This window comes from Arachis ipaensis, chromosome B02 (genome assembly GCF_000816755.2).
Source record: "Arachis ipaensis cultivar K30076 chromosome B02, Araip1.1, whole genome shotgun sequence".
Taxonomy (NCBI): domain Eukaryota; kingdom Viridiplantae; phylum Streptophyta; class Magnoliopsida; order Fabales; family Fabaceae; genus Arachis; species Arachis ipaensis.
Window position 1 is genome coordinate 103,617,594 of NC_029786.2, and position 14,778 is coordinate 103,632,371.

Consider the following 14,778-nt stretch of genomic DNA (forward strand, 5'->3'; position numbering starts at 1 on the left):
TTCTATTTTCTATTGGTTAATGGCCAACGAAGCTCTCCTGCCGAACGAACTTTGCCATGGCAGACATATGTCTGAAGACGATCGTTGTGTTATTTGTAATGAAATTGGGTCTTTGCTCCATGTAGTACGTGATTCCAAAATCATACATGATCTGGAGGGATAGAGGCTTCTCAGTGGTTATGTTATTTAATTTCTATTGGTTAATGGCCAACGAAGCTCTCCTGCCGAACGAACTTTGCCATGGCAGACATATGTCTGAAGACGATCGTTGTGTTATTTGTAATGAAATTGGGTCTTTGCTCCATGTAGTACGTGATTCCAAAGTTGCACATCATACATGGAAGAGCTTACAACAGATTGAGTCCTGAGAATTTCTTCAACTAAACAAGCTAAGTCCATCAAAGACTCGCTGTTGGTGGAGAACTTTTCGAACCATTCTCCTTTTAAAGGGGTTTCATGGCCCCTCCTCTTTGCAACCACCTTGAATACTCTTTGATTACGTCGAAATAATTATAATTTTGATAGGACCAATGCAGTGTATGAGGATAAAATCCACGATCTTGTGTTCCATCTTGCTAAAGATTACTTACCATCTAGCCCAAGAGGAATGTGGTCGTGTGAGAAGGACAATTGGAGAGTTTTATGAACGGCAAATTAGGTGGCACCCACCTAGTTTAGGGACTGTTAAACTAAATACAGGTTGATCAGTGGTTAATGATGATAGAGCCTCTTGTGAAGGGATTCTTAGAGATGTTGAGGATAAGTTTTTAGCCTGTTTCACTGCTAATCTAGACTCTTGCATTGTTACTTTGGCTGAATTATGGGCAATTTTGTTTGAGTTTGGATTTGGCAAAGAACATGGGCTGCTGTTACGAATTTGGAGATTGAAGTAGATTCTAAGCCAGCGATTAATCTCTGTCTTCATTAATTGGTGGGCTTACACTCCGCAAAACCTTTAGTTGCAGTCATTAGGAGTCGCTGCAGCACGCGATAGGAATTAACGTCTGCACTATGAATTCAAAAAAGCAAAAAATTCATACGTTGACTGCCTAGTATCTTTGGGACACAGCTTGCAATATGGATGTCATGTTTTTCCTCTTTGTCTTCCTGTATCTCTTTGTTTTATGATTAATCTAGTAAGAGTTTCTTTTCCTAGAGTGATTTCCATGTAGCTCCTTTGGGTGTTCTTCTACCCCATTGTTTATCAATTTTTTTTTTCAAGTTATAAACCTCAAATAAGGCACAATAAAAAAATCATTACAAATGGCATGGCCTTGAAGAGTTATTAACACCAAATTCCCAACAATAAGAAGGATATTATGAAGAATTACAAGAAGCATGTCATTTAAGATTTTAATACATACACTTACTAAGAAATTATTATAAAAAATTTGCTTAAATATCCATCACAAAATAGAAAAATTATGTTGACAAAATTTTGTTTTAATAATGTATAATTGGATACATAAATGAATAGTATCAAACCTTTATTCACAGATTAAATATTAATTTCAGCCCAAAGGTGAAGCAATAATTTGGAGAATAAAGGGTAGAAAACACATTATTTTTTTTGTCTCACAAGTTGCCACACCTCGGTTCATGGGTCTTTAGGTCTGCTTCCGATGGAGGAATGGAGAAAGGGCCATGACTCATGAATGGAAGCAATGACTTCAACTGAGGAGATAACAAGGCAAGGACAAGGAAAACAACAATGAAAAAGTAGATAACGAAGCATTGTCAGCAAATGAAGGAAGAAGAAACGACGAATTATTGGCTATAAGAGAGACAAAGAGTAGAACCAGAACAGTGCTATTATTTTCATGTTAGTGGTCTCTGCACTTTGATTTATTAGAATACTATTTGTTTTATATTTTTCCGGTTGCAAATAAAATTACTAAGTAGGATCTTGAAGTGGATGATAAAATGGAAGAAAGAGTATTCTTTGATGAGATGATAGAAGAGTCAGATGATACAGAGGAATTTCAAGGAATGTATCAAGATGAAATTGAGCAGGAAGCTGTGAATTCTGAGGATTTAGGGGAGCAAGAATTTCAAGCAATATTTGATGGGAATGATTTTTTACATGAGGTGGATGAATTATATCGAATAGAAGATATTGAAAATATTGCCATGGTTGATTTTCTGAACATAGGTGCTCATGAGATGGAATGTTTTCATTTTCCTAATCTTCAGATAGCATTTGATTTCTATAACCATTATACAAAATCTGTTGGTTTTGGTGCTAGAAAAAGTAAGACTTGAAAAAATAGCAAAGAAGAATATGTGAAGCAATTGTTTGTGTGCTCTCGTGAGGGATTTAGACCAGAGAAATATTATAATATGGAAAACAGAAAAAGAGAGCCAAAATCGGAGACTCGTTGTGGTTGCCTGGCTAGGTTTGTAGTTCGTTTTGTGGCTTACACTGGAAGATGGCATGTGGCTTTGTTTGTTGAATCGTACAATCATGATTGCCTTGATCCTAGGTTAGTTGGTTTTCTTCCTACACATAAAAAAATGGCAAAAGCTGATGCTAGTCAAATGAACAACATGAAGGATGCAGGCATTAGCACACCCCATATATATGCTATGTTAGCTAATCAAGCAGGTGGTTATGAAAATGTTAATTATACCTTAAGGGATATGTATAATGAGATTGCTAGGTGAAGGCGTCATGTCCTGGGTGATGCTAGAGCGGTATTGCGATACCTCAAAAACCAGAAATCTGAAGATACAAACCTCTATTATGAGCACATAGTTGATGCTAAAAGGGTATTGCGAGCTTTATTTTGGTGTGATGGAAGAAGCCAATTAGATTATGAAGTATTTGGAGATGTGCTTGCCTTTGATGCGACATACAAGAAGAACAAGTACTTGTGTCCGGTAGTAGTATTTTCCGGTGTGAATCATCACAACCAAATAGTGGTATTTGGAAGTGCTCTAGTTACCGATGAGAGTAAGGAGGTCTACGTGTGGTTATTACAACAATTATTGGCAGCCATGAAGGGAAAAGCACCTGTATCTGTGATTACAGATGGTGCTCCATCAATGAGGTTTGTAATTGAGACGGTATTCCCAAATGCCCATCATAGATTATGTGCTTGGCACCTCATTCGGAACGCCACAAGTAATGTTGGAAACCCAAAATTTACATCTATGTTTAAGAAGTGCATGCTAGGAGATTATGAAATTAGTGTGTTTGAGCAGAAGTTGTTTGGAATGGTTGAGGAGTTTGGTGTAGTTAAAAAGAATTGGATTATTGACATGTACGAGAAAAGGCATATGTGGGCCACTGCACATATTCGAGGCAAGTTTTTTGCAGGATTTAGGACAACTTCTCGATGTGAAGGTTTGCACTCTATTATTGCAAAATATGTTAAATCTCAATACAATTTGGTTGATTTCATAAAGCATTTTAAGCGGTGTCTTACCTACCTAAGATATAAGGAGGTTGAAGCTGACTATGTTTCCATATCTGGTCTTCCAGTACTTAAAACAGCATTAGAACCTCTGGAAAGGTCTGCATCAAATTTCTATACACGAGAGATTTTTTTATATTTCGAGGCATGCTTGTTAGGGCTGCAAGAATGAAGGTTGTGCAAGATGTGGCATTTGATTCATTTGTACTTTATACAATATCTAAATATGGAAGTCTAAATAGTTCATGGGAGGTGTCTGTAGATAATGAAAGGACAAAATTTAATTGTTCATGCTTAAGGATGGATTCTTTTGGAATTCCGTGTGAGCATATAGTTTGTGTGCTGGTGTTTCTTAACATCCTTGAGCTGCCAAAGTCTCTTGTGTTGACAAGATGGTCGAAGAATGCCAAGACAAGCACTTTCGATTCAAGTGGCGTTACTTGGGAGTCTATAATATTGAGTCAATATGGTTGCTTGATGGATTGGTGTTGGCAGTTGTCCTATGTCGCTAGTCGAAGGCAGGAGAGATTCCACCTTGTTCGAGATACTGTTATGAGCCTAATCGAAGATTTCAAGATTGAAGATGAACAAAAAAAGCAAGTTGGTGCTGAAGCTGATTATTCAGATGGTATTTTTCCTAAGAATCCACAAAATTGTAGGTCTAAGTGTCGTCCTGGTGAGAAGGTAAAACGAAAACTACAACGATGTAGTATTTGTCGTATGGAAGGGCACAATAAAAAATCTTGTCCATTGGCAAAGGACATTCAGCAGCAGACCAATGCAACTTCTTATGGTATAAATAGGAACCATGTTGAGGAAGGTTTGGATGCAGATACAGAAATGGTAATACTTACTTTAATGATTTGCGTACCACAACATATTAATTATATAATTTTCATTAATAAGAGTGGAAATTGATCAATATTTTATTTGATATTGCAAGAATTTTGGGCATATGATCTTGAAGAAGATTATGAAGAACAAGAGTTTTGGGCAGGAGATTCTGATGCAAGTGCCGACGTGGAACTTAGTGAAGAGTTCTCGATGTAGTATTATATAAATTATTATTATGTGATATTTGAATAAAACTTGAGTAATTGAACTTTGTGTATGAATTTTTATGATGAACTTGGAAGTGGAGTTTGCTTAATTGCTATGAAAAAAGTGAGATTTGAGACAAGATTGGTATATTTACAATAATGAGTACATTTTGAGTTACGGCTTACAAGAGACGGTTTTGTGATCCTGTAATTGTAAGATGCAGAACTCAGCAAGAAGAGTCTTATTATGATTAGTTAAAGTGTGAAAGATTGTAAAAGAAGTGCAGTTGGGTTAATTATGAAGAAGGTTCAATACGGTTTGAGGACCCTTCAGAAAGGTTGTTGCTTGCGCTTTTGTATACTGACATTACTCTCTGTTCTTCTTAGCTTTTGTATGAATTTTATTGAGGAATATGTGCATGAAAGTAGATAGCTTATATTTAATGTATGGTTGCAGTAACAGTTAAACCAAGATTTCGGGGGAATATAAGCTTGATGCATGAAAGGCATCCTTTCTATGGCATGATAGTGTGGTTATGTATTTGTTGAGACATGTGTCTGAACCTGGAATAAAAAAAATTATGTGTGAATCTTTAACTAATCATTTTCAATTTGGAATGGCAAAGAACACATGATGAATATAGGTGATCATAACGTTACAACAAACTCACACACATGTAAACTCACACACATGTTCCAACAAACTCCTAAATTAAAAATAGCAAAATATTATTGATCTTTGTATTTATTATGAATATAATAATATAACAAAGTTTTCAGACCAGACAAACTTTCTCCTTTAAAATAATAATTCAACAAATAAATTATAAATGTCACTAATCTCGTTCACAATTGAGGATTAAAGCAAATTTTGAAAATAATAACTGAATATGCAAAAATGTTGCTCTCCATGCTGTTCACGCTAAAGCGTAACCCAGAACTCATTGCTCTTCTTCTGAAACTCATATTTGTGGTCATTGAACATCCCCAACAAAAGATCTACCACAACAGATGTACGGATATATTGCTCATTTAGCTGCAAATATGGATTAATTAGTTAAATAATATGTTCAGCATGCATATAATTAATCAATATGTCTTTGGCTAACTTACAATGCCCGACACTGTGGGATTAAACTTCTCTCTCATAGACAACCATTGAAGAACCCAGAGACCAGAGTCGCGACTAAAAGTTCAGTGGCAATATTAAAGATGTTAGTGTCAATAAAAGATCACTTTAATTAAAGATGAATATAAAAGATTCATTGTAATTATGTGTATCTTTGAGGATATTTGGGCACCCTCTAGCCTCTTTCACATCAAAGTTCATAAAATCTTTTCTTTCAAGAATGTCACCTTTTAGGTAATGACCAGAAGTTACCATATCTGATAATTTTAAAGCCTGAAAATTATATTCATGACAAGACGGTTAAGGTTTATGTATTATTTTACATGTGTATAAAGAAATGGATTAAGGACACCTCACCAAGGATTTCATAATTTCTTGTCTTGGCTCAACTTGATCATCATTTAGATTAGAATCAAACTGATATAATTTTCCATCCAATAAGCTAATGACCATAAGATACCAGTGGTCACCTTCTTCCTTAATTGACACATAAATCAACAGCGAATAGTTATGTGTGGGTCATTTCACATTAAACTCGTAAATTTAGATTTAATGAGGTTTTGCATAAATTAATCCATTAAAGAATTCACATGCACTCACAAATTTAAGATCCGGTGCGACAGGCATAAAGCGATATATATAGGCAGCATTCATTTTATCCAGTGAATGTCTCATAAAATGTTCCACCTAAAAGGATTAAAGAGATCTCATTCTAATGAATTACACATAATTTAAAGAAAAGTAATATAAGTTAACATGATATTTACCGCAAAAGATGGCGGAAGCATCCAAAAAGTCTTATTTGCTTGGTTCCATGTGGCCTTCATTACTACAAGCTTGATTATCTACAAATGAGAGTAAAGCAATTTATGGCTGGAGACAAATATTCATAGCCAAAAAAAAAAAATACATGCAAAAAACAGCTTGTGTAGCCGTGTAGGTACCTTGTCCGAGATTGGTCTTCCGGGAGCTAGACAAGCAAGTTCTTCCCTAGTTACTATCGTGTCATCCACATTAATCATGGTCTCACTGAAATTCAGATGTTTCATATAAGATAGTTCAACAACACTAATCCTACAAGTATGAGCTGAAAAAGAGGAACTCACCTTGGATCTTCAATACTTGCACAAAATGCATATGCTAATCCTTCAAGTTGAACAAACTTTAGCTACATTTTAGCACATGGTCTGAATATGACCATTCAAAACCAGTAATCAATGATTGTCACCTTAATCATTGCATTATAGTAACGTGATTTCTCCATTTGGTTAGAGTTAGAGCCTTGTGGCAGTGACCTCTCACCTTGGAGGCAAGGCACACCAGCAGATTGAGCAGGAAGTCGACGTGGAACAAAAAATAATGTGGCATCCCCTGTCTTTGTCATCTTAGCAACTCGCATATTAGGAGAAGGGGAGGTGAGCAATTTTTCTCGAGTCAATGAGGATTCAACCTGTGAAATAACCATTAGAATATGAAATCCATCCAATTTTTAGGTAAAAATAATGCAATGAGGTTTGAGGTTAAGCTGGTAAGTAAAAAATAGTTGAAGACAAAGTTTCAATAACCAAGGTTCCATTACCTTAGTCGGCAATGTCCTGCAGTAATTGCTGGCAAGGAAAGCTGTAGACTTAGCCTTGGTTCTAAGTTGAGGGTTGACAATGCACTTTCCTTTAATGCTGTCAAGTCCGAAGATTGTGATGCCCGAGACAACCCCGATTCATGCTTATCTGATATAGTGGCATCATCTTCGGCATCAGAGATATCAATGGTGACATCATTGTCGAGTTGTGCGGGGCTGCATCTCAACCTCTTTCTCAATGGTGGATCAGCGACTGGTGTCATCATTGGGTTCCTGTCTACACTTTGCTGAGTAAAATCAACGTTGCTGACTGAATCTTTGGGAGGTAGGTTTGTGTTGTACTCATCATGGTCTTTGCACTTATCTTCATTATGGTACAGCTTAAACTCCATCACCTTGAGTGATCTCTCTATGTTGCCAGAAGCCTTGGTTAGTTCTTCCATAGACTTCTTTAGCTCTCCTAGCTCCTTCACATCTCTCCTCAAGTCCTGTAAATAAACAGCACCAAGGTCTACGTTAATGGCTAATCAAGTTGGAAGTGGAGACTTATTTAAATGATTTTATTCCTTTGGATTATTGGATTAATATAATCTAATGGCTAACATACTTCAATTGCACGAAATAACTCATCTATAGAAATATTCTGCAGTTGCGGCGATGTCGGATCTTGCGTAGGGGTTGCACTTGTTGCAACAAATTTCACACCATTTATACGCATAAAAGGGTCAGTTTCAAACCTGCAACCAAATATTAGAAACATTTACTATCACGTAAATATTGAAATTGATGAAAAGTAAATTTATTTACTTGAAATTTGAGACCGAATCAGGTGCAACTGCAGTGACATTCTCTGCAGTGGCCATTGAAATTGTAAAACGTATTGCCGACAAGGTTAGGTTGGTTGACAACAAATAGGGTTTACAACTGGCTGACCGTTATGGATTTTATAAAGGAACAATTACAGGAAACAAATCGAGTGAAATTAATTGAGATATCCCGAGATTTTATTACATTTAATTCAGAAAACATTTAATTCAATATCAAATACAGAAACTTGCTATCACATTAATGAGCATTCAATTTTTTAAAATACCTAGACGTTACTCTAACTGTTAAAATTTATACTTTAAATTTTAAATTTTAATATGTCCAATTTTAAAATTCAAATTTAGAATACTGAAAAAAAAGGGTGGTTACGAAAGTTGCAGTATAAATTCAACTCACATATATAAAAAAAAAGTTTACTTTAATCTCAAGTATAAATTCAACGGTTGTGGCAGCGTTTTTCAAGGTAGGAGAAGAGCAACAGAAGGCAGCAGAAGAAGCTCGAGAGAATCTGAAGAGGCTTGAAGTTGGACTTGAGGGAACGCTTCTTTGGAGGTGATAACATTGGCTTTGCGGACATTTCTATGGGTGACTTCCATACTGGATTGGAATAGCTGAGGAAGTTGTGGCCATCAACCTTATTGATGCAGAGTCAATGCCTAAGCTTAACTCATGGTTCCATGCTTTTATTGACATCCCAATTATCAAAGAACTCATGCCTCCTCGGCATAAATTGCTCCATCTCACACCAAGGCATCACATATATAAAAAAAAATTTCTTTAATCTCAAGTATAAATTCAACACAACACACTAAATTTATGAATATTGTAATTTCTTTTTTCTACTTTAAACTCAAGTATAAATTCAACTCACATATGTAAAAAATATTTTACTCTACTATAAAATATAAAACTACTTTAACACATTTATTCTAACAAGTTTGGCTAACTCATAAGTTTAATTTATTGGAACCGCCTCTGTGAGCTCCTTTGAGCTAAACTCATTAATAGTTTAAGAAATTGGATCCATATATTAGTAAGTGGAATTTGAATAAATACTAGTTTAACCGGTTAGATCATAACTTGACTTAATGTATATATGTATGTGTATTACTTATTTGAGCTAATATATGTTATCTTCATCATATTTGAGCCATTTCTTAAGTTTAAACTAACTCTATATTTTTTATAAGCTAAATTTTAAAATAATCAGGGATATTTCTAGGACTTTTCATGAAGACATGAATTAACTATTAAAATCAACCCAGTTACCATATAAGAAAACACCCTTCACTCATAAATAAGGAGATTTGATTCTTCTCATTAATGAACTCTTTAGAAAGAATTCTGACAGTTTTCTTATTATACAAGCACATGTTATATTTATCACAACTATTTCCAGAGGCATTCAAATTTTTAATACAAATTTTCTCACTCAATTTTAGTAAAATCACTTTTTCTTTATTGTTGTCCTAACCATAGTGCTAATATTATTTTCTATGTGGTATGAACATATTTTGAGCTATAAATAGTCTTCTTAGAATTCTATTTGCTTGATTTTTTTCATTAGTTTCACAATCATTTTCTCCGTAAGCATACAAACAATATCTATGAGTGAATACAAGCTATTCGATGCATAAAATAGGACAATGTATGCCATACTTGACATTAAATTGAGTAAAAATTGACATCATACATATTTACCCTGTTAAATAAGTTTAATTATTATCATTAAATAACTCTTTTTAGAGAAATATGAGTATTTTCATGAATGTATTTTTAACACCAATTAGCTATTAAAAAAAATTCATCAATAATCCTTCACTCATTCCCTCCAATTAACAAAGTTCAATGATGTCCTGCTCAACCATAAGTTTCAACAACATTAAGAAAAATACAAGATTATTTACTGACCTTTTTTGTTCTATGGCTAGATTTATTCTATTAGCTTATAGTTGGTCTCATGCATGTCTTTTCATTGATCTTTTGTGTGGCACACCATCATTTTCAGATTTCTAAGCATCTTATGAACCCAAACAGCCACAGCCATAGACCTGTTGATGAAGAAGGTTAAAAAATTAAAGAAATTACAATAAAATATTTTTTTATGTTATTCTAAAAAATATAAAAATAAAAACATTGTAAGAAAAAAAGAAAAAAAAATGAAAACCTTATTTGGGGAAGTAAGGAACAACTCTGATGCTTGACAAATGGTTGGAAGTCGTGGGTCTCCTTTGAGGCCATTCTCTTCAGCAAACACTTTTTCCCTTTTTTTTCATGTTTCTTCTTTTTTGGGTCTCTGTGTATGTATGTGAGGCACCTTCGATAAAAAATACCTCCTCCTCGAAAAACACCACACGACGTCGATGACCATACAGACGAGAAGAACATCACAAATTTTAGTGGCGGGGTGAGCAGGGGTGCGGAATAATGTCGATCCAGGATCTGACACTTGCATGCGTTCATGGGTAGTCTCGATCCAGACCTTGGTAGTTGCTGTTAGTGCCGGGGTTCATTGCAGTGGTGAAGAAGGGTTCATTGCAATGGTGAATAAGAAGAAAAAGAAGAAAAAAATCAGAAGAGGAAGAGACCCCATCTGCAAAACAAATAATAAGAGGAAGACAAATTCAGACCTGGTAGTTGCTGTTAGTGCCGGGGTTCATTGCAGTGGTGAAGAAGGGTAATTGACAATGGTGAATAAGTAGAAGAAGAAGAAAATCAGAAGAGGAAGAGACCCCATTTGCAAAACAAATAATAAGAGGAAGACAAATCCAGACCCTGGTAGTTGCTGTTAGTGCCGGGGTTCATTGCAGTGGTGAAGAAGAAGAAGAAGAAGAAGAAGAAGAAGAAGAAGAAGAATAATGACCCATGTGCAAAAAAAAAAAATAAGAGAAAGATGAAAAGGTTTATTTGTAAAAACATTAAATATTAGGGAATATTTAATAAAATTAAATATATAAATTTATATTTAATCTACACCATTAGATATAATATTAAAATAATCTAACGGTTTAAATTAAAAATTAGCCTAAAAGACTAACGTTAGTCCTAAAGATGGTTGGAGGAAGTTAACAATGTTTCCTTATTTTAGCCCTCCAAAAATTAATATTATTCTATTGTCCACTTGTCAATTTTATAACTTGCCCGTCATTTTTCAGGAGTTTTGACACCATAAACAACACTTATATATAAAGATTGAAAAGGAAAGTTGACCAAATTAAAGGCTCACTCGACTTTTCTAAGTGAAGACAAGAGGGTTTCAACTTTCAATCTCTGAAACAATGGAAAAACAGAATTTGAGATTACTTCCAATATCGTCAATTATAGTTGTTGCATGTTTTTAAGTCATAACCCCAAACAAGGCACAATAAGAAACATAATTACAAATGACATGCCTTGATGACTTAGCACCAATTCAATTCTCTCATCAACAACAAGAACATTGCCTTTTAAGATTTTAATGCATATACTGATATACACCTAGTAAGAAATGACGACCAAACTTCCATGAACATAGAAAAAGATAAATTCTTTTGACAAAATTTTGTTTGAATAACGTATACTTGGAAACATTATGTATCTAGCATCTCCCTCCAAGAAAACGTTAATGCATATATAATGCAAATTAAAAGGAAAACAGATGAATCCAAACGCAGATATAATCAAAGTTTTCGTAGTGTAAAGGAGAACAAAAGAGGAAAAAGTTGCCTTGAGCCATAACTACTCTATCCATGGCCACTGGCAAGGACAAGTTGTTTCAGAGCAATATGTAAAAGATTTACACATTATAAACTAATTTTATGGTCATGCTATATTAAAGAGTGTTTTTCAATGAAAACTAAAGATTATTTTTTACAATAGAAATAAAAATAAAAACATCATATACAACACACTATCAATTAAATAAATTTTTCTAATTTTATAATTATTTACAATCTTCACTCTTCATTCAATTTCACTTCCCACCAAATAAATTCTCCTAATTTTATTTCAACTTGGGTAGATTATGTAGAATCTAAAGCGACGGTAATTGATGAATGGAACTGGAATTAGAATATACCTTATTGCGTTATTTAAGTCCTTCAGTTGGTTATTCGGTTTAATTTGATTTGCCTCTCTTTCTGATATCAAACAACATCTTTATCTCAAGAAAATAATAATAATAATAATAAATTAAAGATTCTATCTTGGGTAAACAAAGAAAGAGAGAAATATTCTGATCATGACTTATGAATAAAATATTTTTGTCCACTAATAAAAAAACGTAAGGCATTACCTCACCTTCAAATAGGAGTATCTGAACTACCTTAAGTTACAGGTAGATGAAATAGAATAACTTATTATTATCAGTTTATCACCCATATAAATGTTATAAATATAATTAATATATTTAATCCCTACAATATTATAAATTTTTAATATTTAAAATTTAGTAAACTACCTTCTGATCTATAAAAAAGTATATGATGACATTATATATCTTATTATAGTCTCTAAAAAGCTTGATTTTTTTTTTTTGAAAAAAAATCTTAAAAAAATATGTCTGACATTAATTAGTGTAATCTTCAAACAATACATGTAGTATCACCTATTTTTTTCTTTTGGATAGTTAATGTAAATTCACTTTGATTGTTTATATTCTAGCACAAAAAAAAAAAAGAGTCAAATCTAAAATGAATAAAGCTCAATCTACAAGAATCAAATTTAAGTTTATTTTATCGTATTATCCGACTTAATATATCCGACATATGTATAGACTATAGAATTTTAACTATACCTACAAATTCACCTAAAATATGAGATCTCAATAACTTCTAAACAAAAAAAGAATACCCTACCCGATCTCTCACAATTATTTTGAAAGGATAACGAGGTCTTCAAGAAAAAAAAAACACCCGACCCGGTTCCTAATCTTTTTTTTTTTGGACTGATTAACCCCTGTGTCAAAAAAAATAACATTCACTTTTTTTGGCACAAGGGCTAATCAGTCCCATAAAAGTAAAGCTCAGGGACCAGGTTGGGTATTTTTTTTTTTTGTCAAAGACCTCGTTATCTTTTGAGGTAATTGTCAGAGATTGGTTTAAATTTTTCTCAAAAAAAAAATAACCATCCATTATTATTATGAGTAAATAAATTACTAAAAGATAATAAGATTAAGATAACAAACTAAAATTATCTTTTTTATTGTATAAATATGCCGTTAAACTCATATTTTTCAATCTAAATTTATTTAAATTTGTCTAAAATCCTTATTAACTTATACATCGAAATACTAATATAATCTCGGAACACCAATCAATCACATTTATGTAATCATGTAAATGACTCTTATTTTATAAAATAAGGGGAGGAAAATACTGTGTTTTAGTTTACTTTGTGGTCCCACGGAAGAGTTCCCTTGAATCCATCATCCACTTGCAAGGGTTAAAATCTACATGCAATATTAGAGATCATTATTTTTTGTGTGGGGGAGAGCTGAGTGTATCTCACAATGATGAGAGAAGAGATGAGTTTTTCATTGCTATGGTGTGAACAAATCGGTCCCTTCGATTTGTTTTATTTTTAAAATTAACAATCACAAATCGGACCATCTGATTTGTGTTTTTAAAAATAAAAAAAAAATTTACTGTTGAAATCGGACCGTCTGATTTCTATTTCAAAAAATAAAAAAAAAATTAAAAATACAAAACGGACCATGCGATTTGTAGTTTTTTTTTTATCAAACAAATCGGACCCTCCGATTTGTACTTTACTTTTTTTTCCAAACAAATCGGACCGTCCGATTTGAATAAAACACCATATAAAAAAAAAACACCTAATCTTCCCATAACAATGTATTACACATATATTTATGCAATATAAAAAAAAATTAGCCGCAATATTATGCCCTTAACTGAACAATTGTTGTGCTTCTCCCTCCAAGGCTCCAACTATTAGATAATTCATATCAAGATATTTGAATTATGTTAGAACAATTTTTTTTTTATTAGACAACGGGATGAATGTCCAAAAAAACCAAATAGAAAATATTTTAAATAGTAATAANTATATCATAAATTTTTTTAAATTATATTTTTTAACTATAAATACTCATATATTGTTTACAATGAAATATACATATATCTTATTTATAGCAAAATATAACGACCAATTAAAATTTTTACACATATTTCATTTACATCCAAAATATAATTTTAAAAAAGCTTGACCTATCTCGTTTGTATTCGTTTACGGTGTAAACAAGATAAATAATACGATACAAATTGGTAAATATTTCTAATAAACTACATATTTAAGTAAATAGAACATTTAATTTAGTTATTTAAAAAATCCATAAAAACTTAACTTTTTTACTATACTAATACTATAAAATATCAGAATTTAAATATTAAAATGGTTTTCACAATAAAATTTTAAAAATGATAACTAAAATGGGTATTAGTATTAACATCAAGTGCAAAACAAAACTAAATAAATAAATAAATAATCATATTTTGCAATGGCCCGTGACATTAAAATTGACAAGTTTGGTTTTGTGATGAGTCACTTCCATAAGTTGAGCTACTTCTGATGAGAAAATTGACCTGTGCTTTAGGTACATGCTGACAGGTATATTATTTTCCCAAGTTGTTGGAAAACCAGCCTGTTACAAAGGATTCGGGCAAACTAGCTGATTTGATTCATTTATCATCACCTTACACCTCCTTGTCTGCTTAGCAAAATAATAATAATAATAATAATAATAATAATAATAATAATAATAATAATAGTAGTAGTAGTAGTACACAG

The 14,778-nt window shown here is 32.9% G+C and overlaps 2 protein-coding genes and 1 long non-coding RNA gene across 6 annotated transcripts; 2 read left to right on the forward strand and 1 right to left on the reverse strand.

Annotated features, from left to right (window-relative positions):
* LOC110269079 lies at window positions 1,860–4,717 on the forward strand. The gene is made up of 2 exons (XM_021116453.1): window positions 1,860–4,259; window positions 4,360–4,717. Exons 1-2 carry the CDS (start codon window positions 3,564–3,566, stop codon window positions 4,474–4,476), a joined length of 813 nt encoding a protein of 270 aa, XP_020972112.1. The 5' UTR covers window positions 1,860–3,563; the 3' UTR covers window positions 4,477–4,717.
* Window positions 1,924–3,502, forward strand: LOC110269321 (protein FAR1-RELATED SEQUENCE 5-like). Its single transcript, XM_021117091.1, has 4 exons — window positions 1,924–2,251; window positions 2,405–2,619; window positions 2,719–3,346; window positions 3,438–3,502. The coding sequence occupies exons 1-4, from the start codon at window positions 1,924–1,926 to the stop codon at window positions 3,500–3,502; spliced, it is 1,236 nt and encodes a 411-aa protein (XP_020972750.1).
* Window positions 5,176–10,719, reverse strand: LOC107628575. Of its 4 annotated transcripts, XR_002358078.1 has the most exons (12): window positions 10,160–10,719; window positions 8,410–10,043; window positions 7,772–7,901; window positions 7,165–7,652; window positions 6,692–7,035; window positions 6,530–6,614; window positions 6,353–6,430; window positions 6,186–6,272; window positions 5,943–6,062; window positions 5,813–5,858; window positions 5,570–5,642; window positions 5,192–5,492 (listed from the first exon to the last, which is right to left on the reverse strand). It is a non-coding gene; the product is annotated as an uncharacterized LOC107628575 (long non-coding RNA). The 4 variants fall into 4 exon arrangements; XR_001617840.2 differs by lacking the exon at window positions 5,813–5,858 and having other exon boundaries at window positions 5,176–5,492; window positions 5,943–6,058; XR_002358077.1 differs by lacking the exon at window positions 5,813–5,858 and having other exon boundaries at window positions 5,176–5,492.

Excerpts from the sequence above, each read along its gene's own strand:
- LOC110269321 (XM_021117091.1), top strand. The coding sequence starts at position 1,924 with ATGGAAGAAAGAGTATTCTTTGATGAGATGATAGAAGAGTCAGATGAT. Across the intron at positions 2,620-2,718 it reads AAGCAGGTGGTTATGAAAAT|AAATCTGAAGATACAAACCT; the intron begins GTTAATTATACC and ends CTCAAAAACCAG. Across the intron at positions 3,347-3,437 it reads GACAACTTCTCGATGTGAAG|ATATAAGGAGGTTGAAGCTG; the intron begins GTTTGCACTCTA and ends TACCTACCTAAG.
- LOC110269079 (XM_021116453.1), top strand. The coding sequence starts at position 3,564 with ATGCTTGTTAGGGCTGCAAGAATGAAGGTTGTGCAAGATGTGGCATTT. Across the intron at positions 4,260-4,359 it reads TGGATGCAGATACAGAAATG|AATTTTGGGCATATGATCTT; the intron begins GTAATACTTACT and ends TGATATTGCAAG.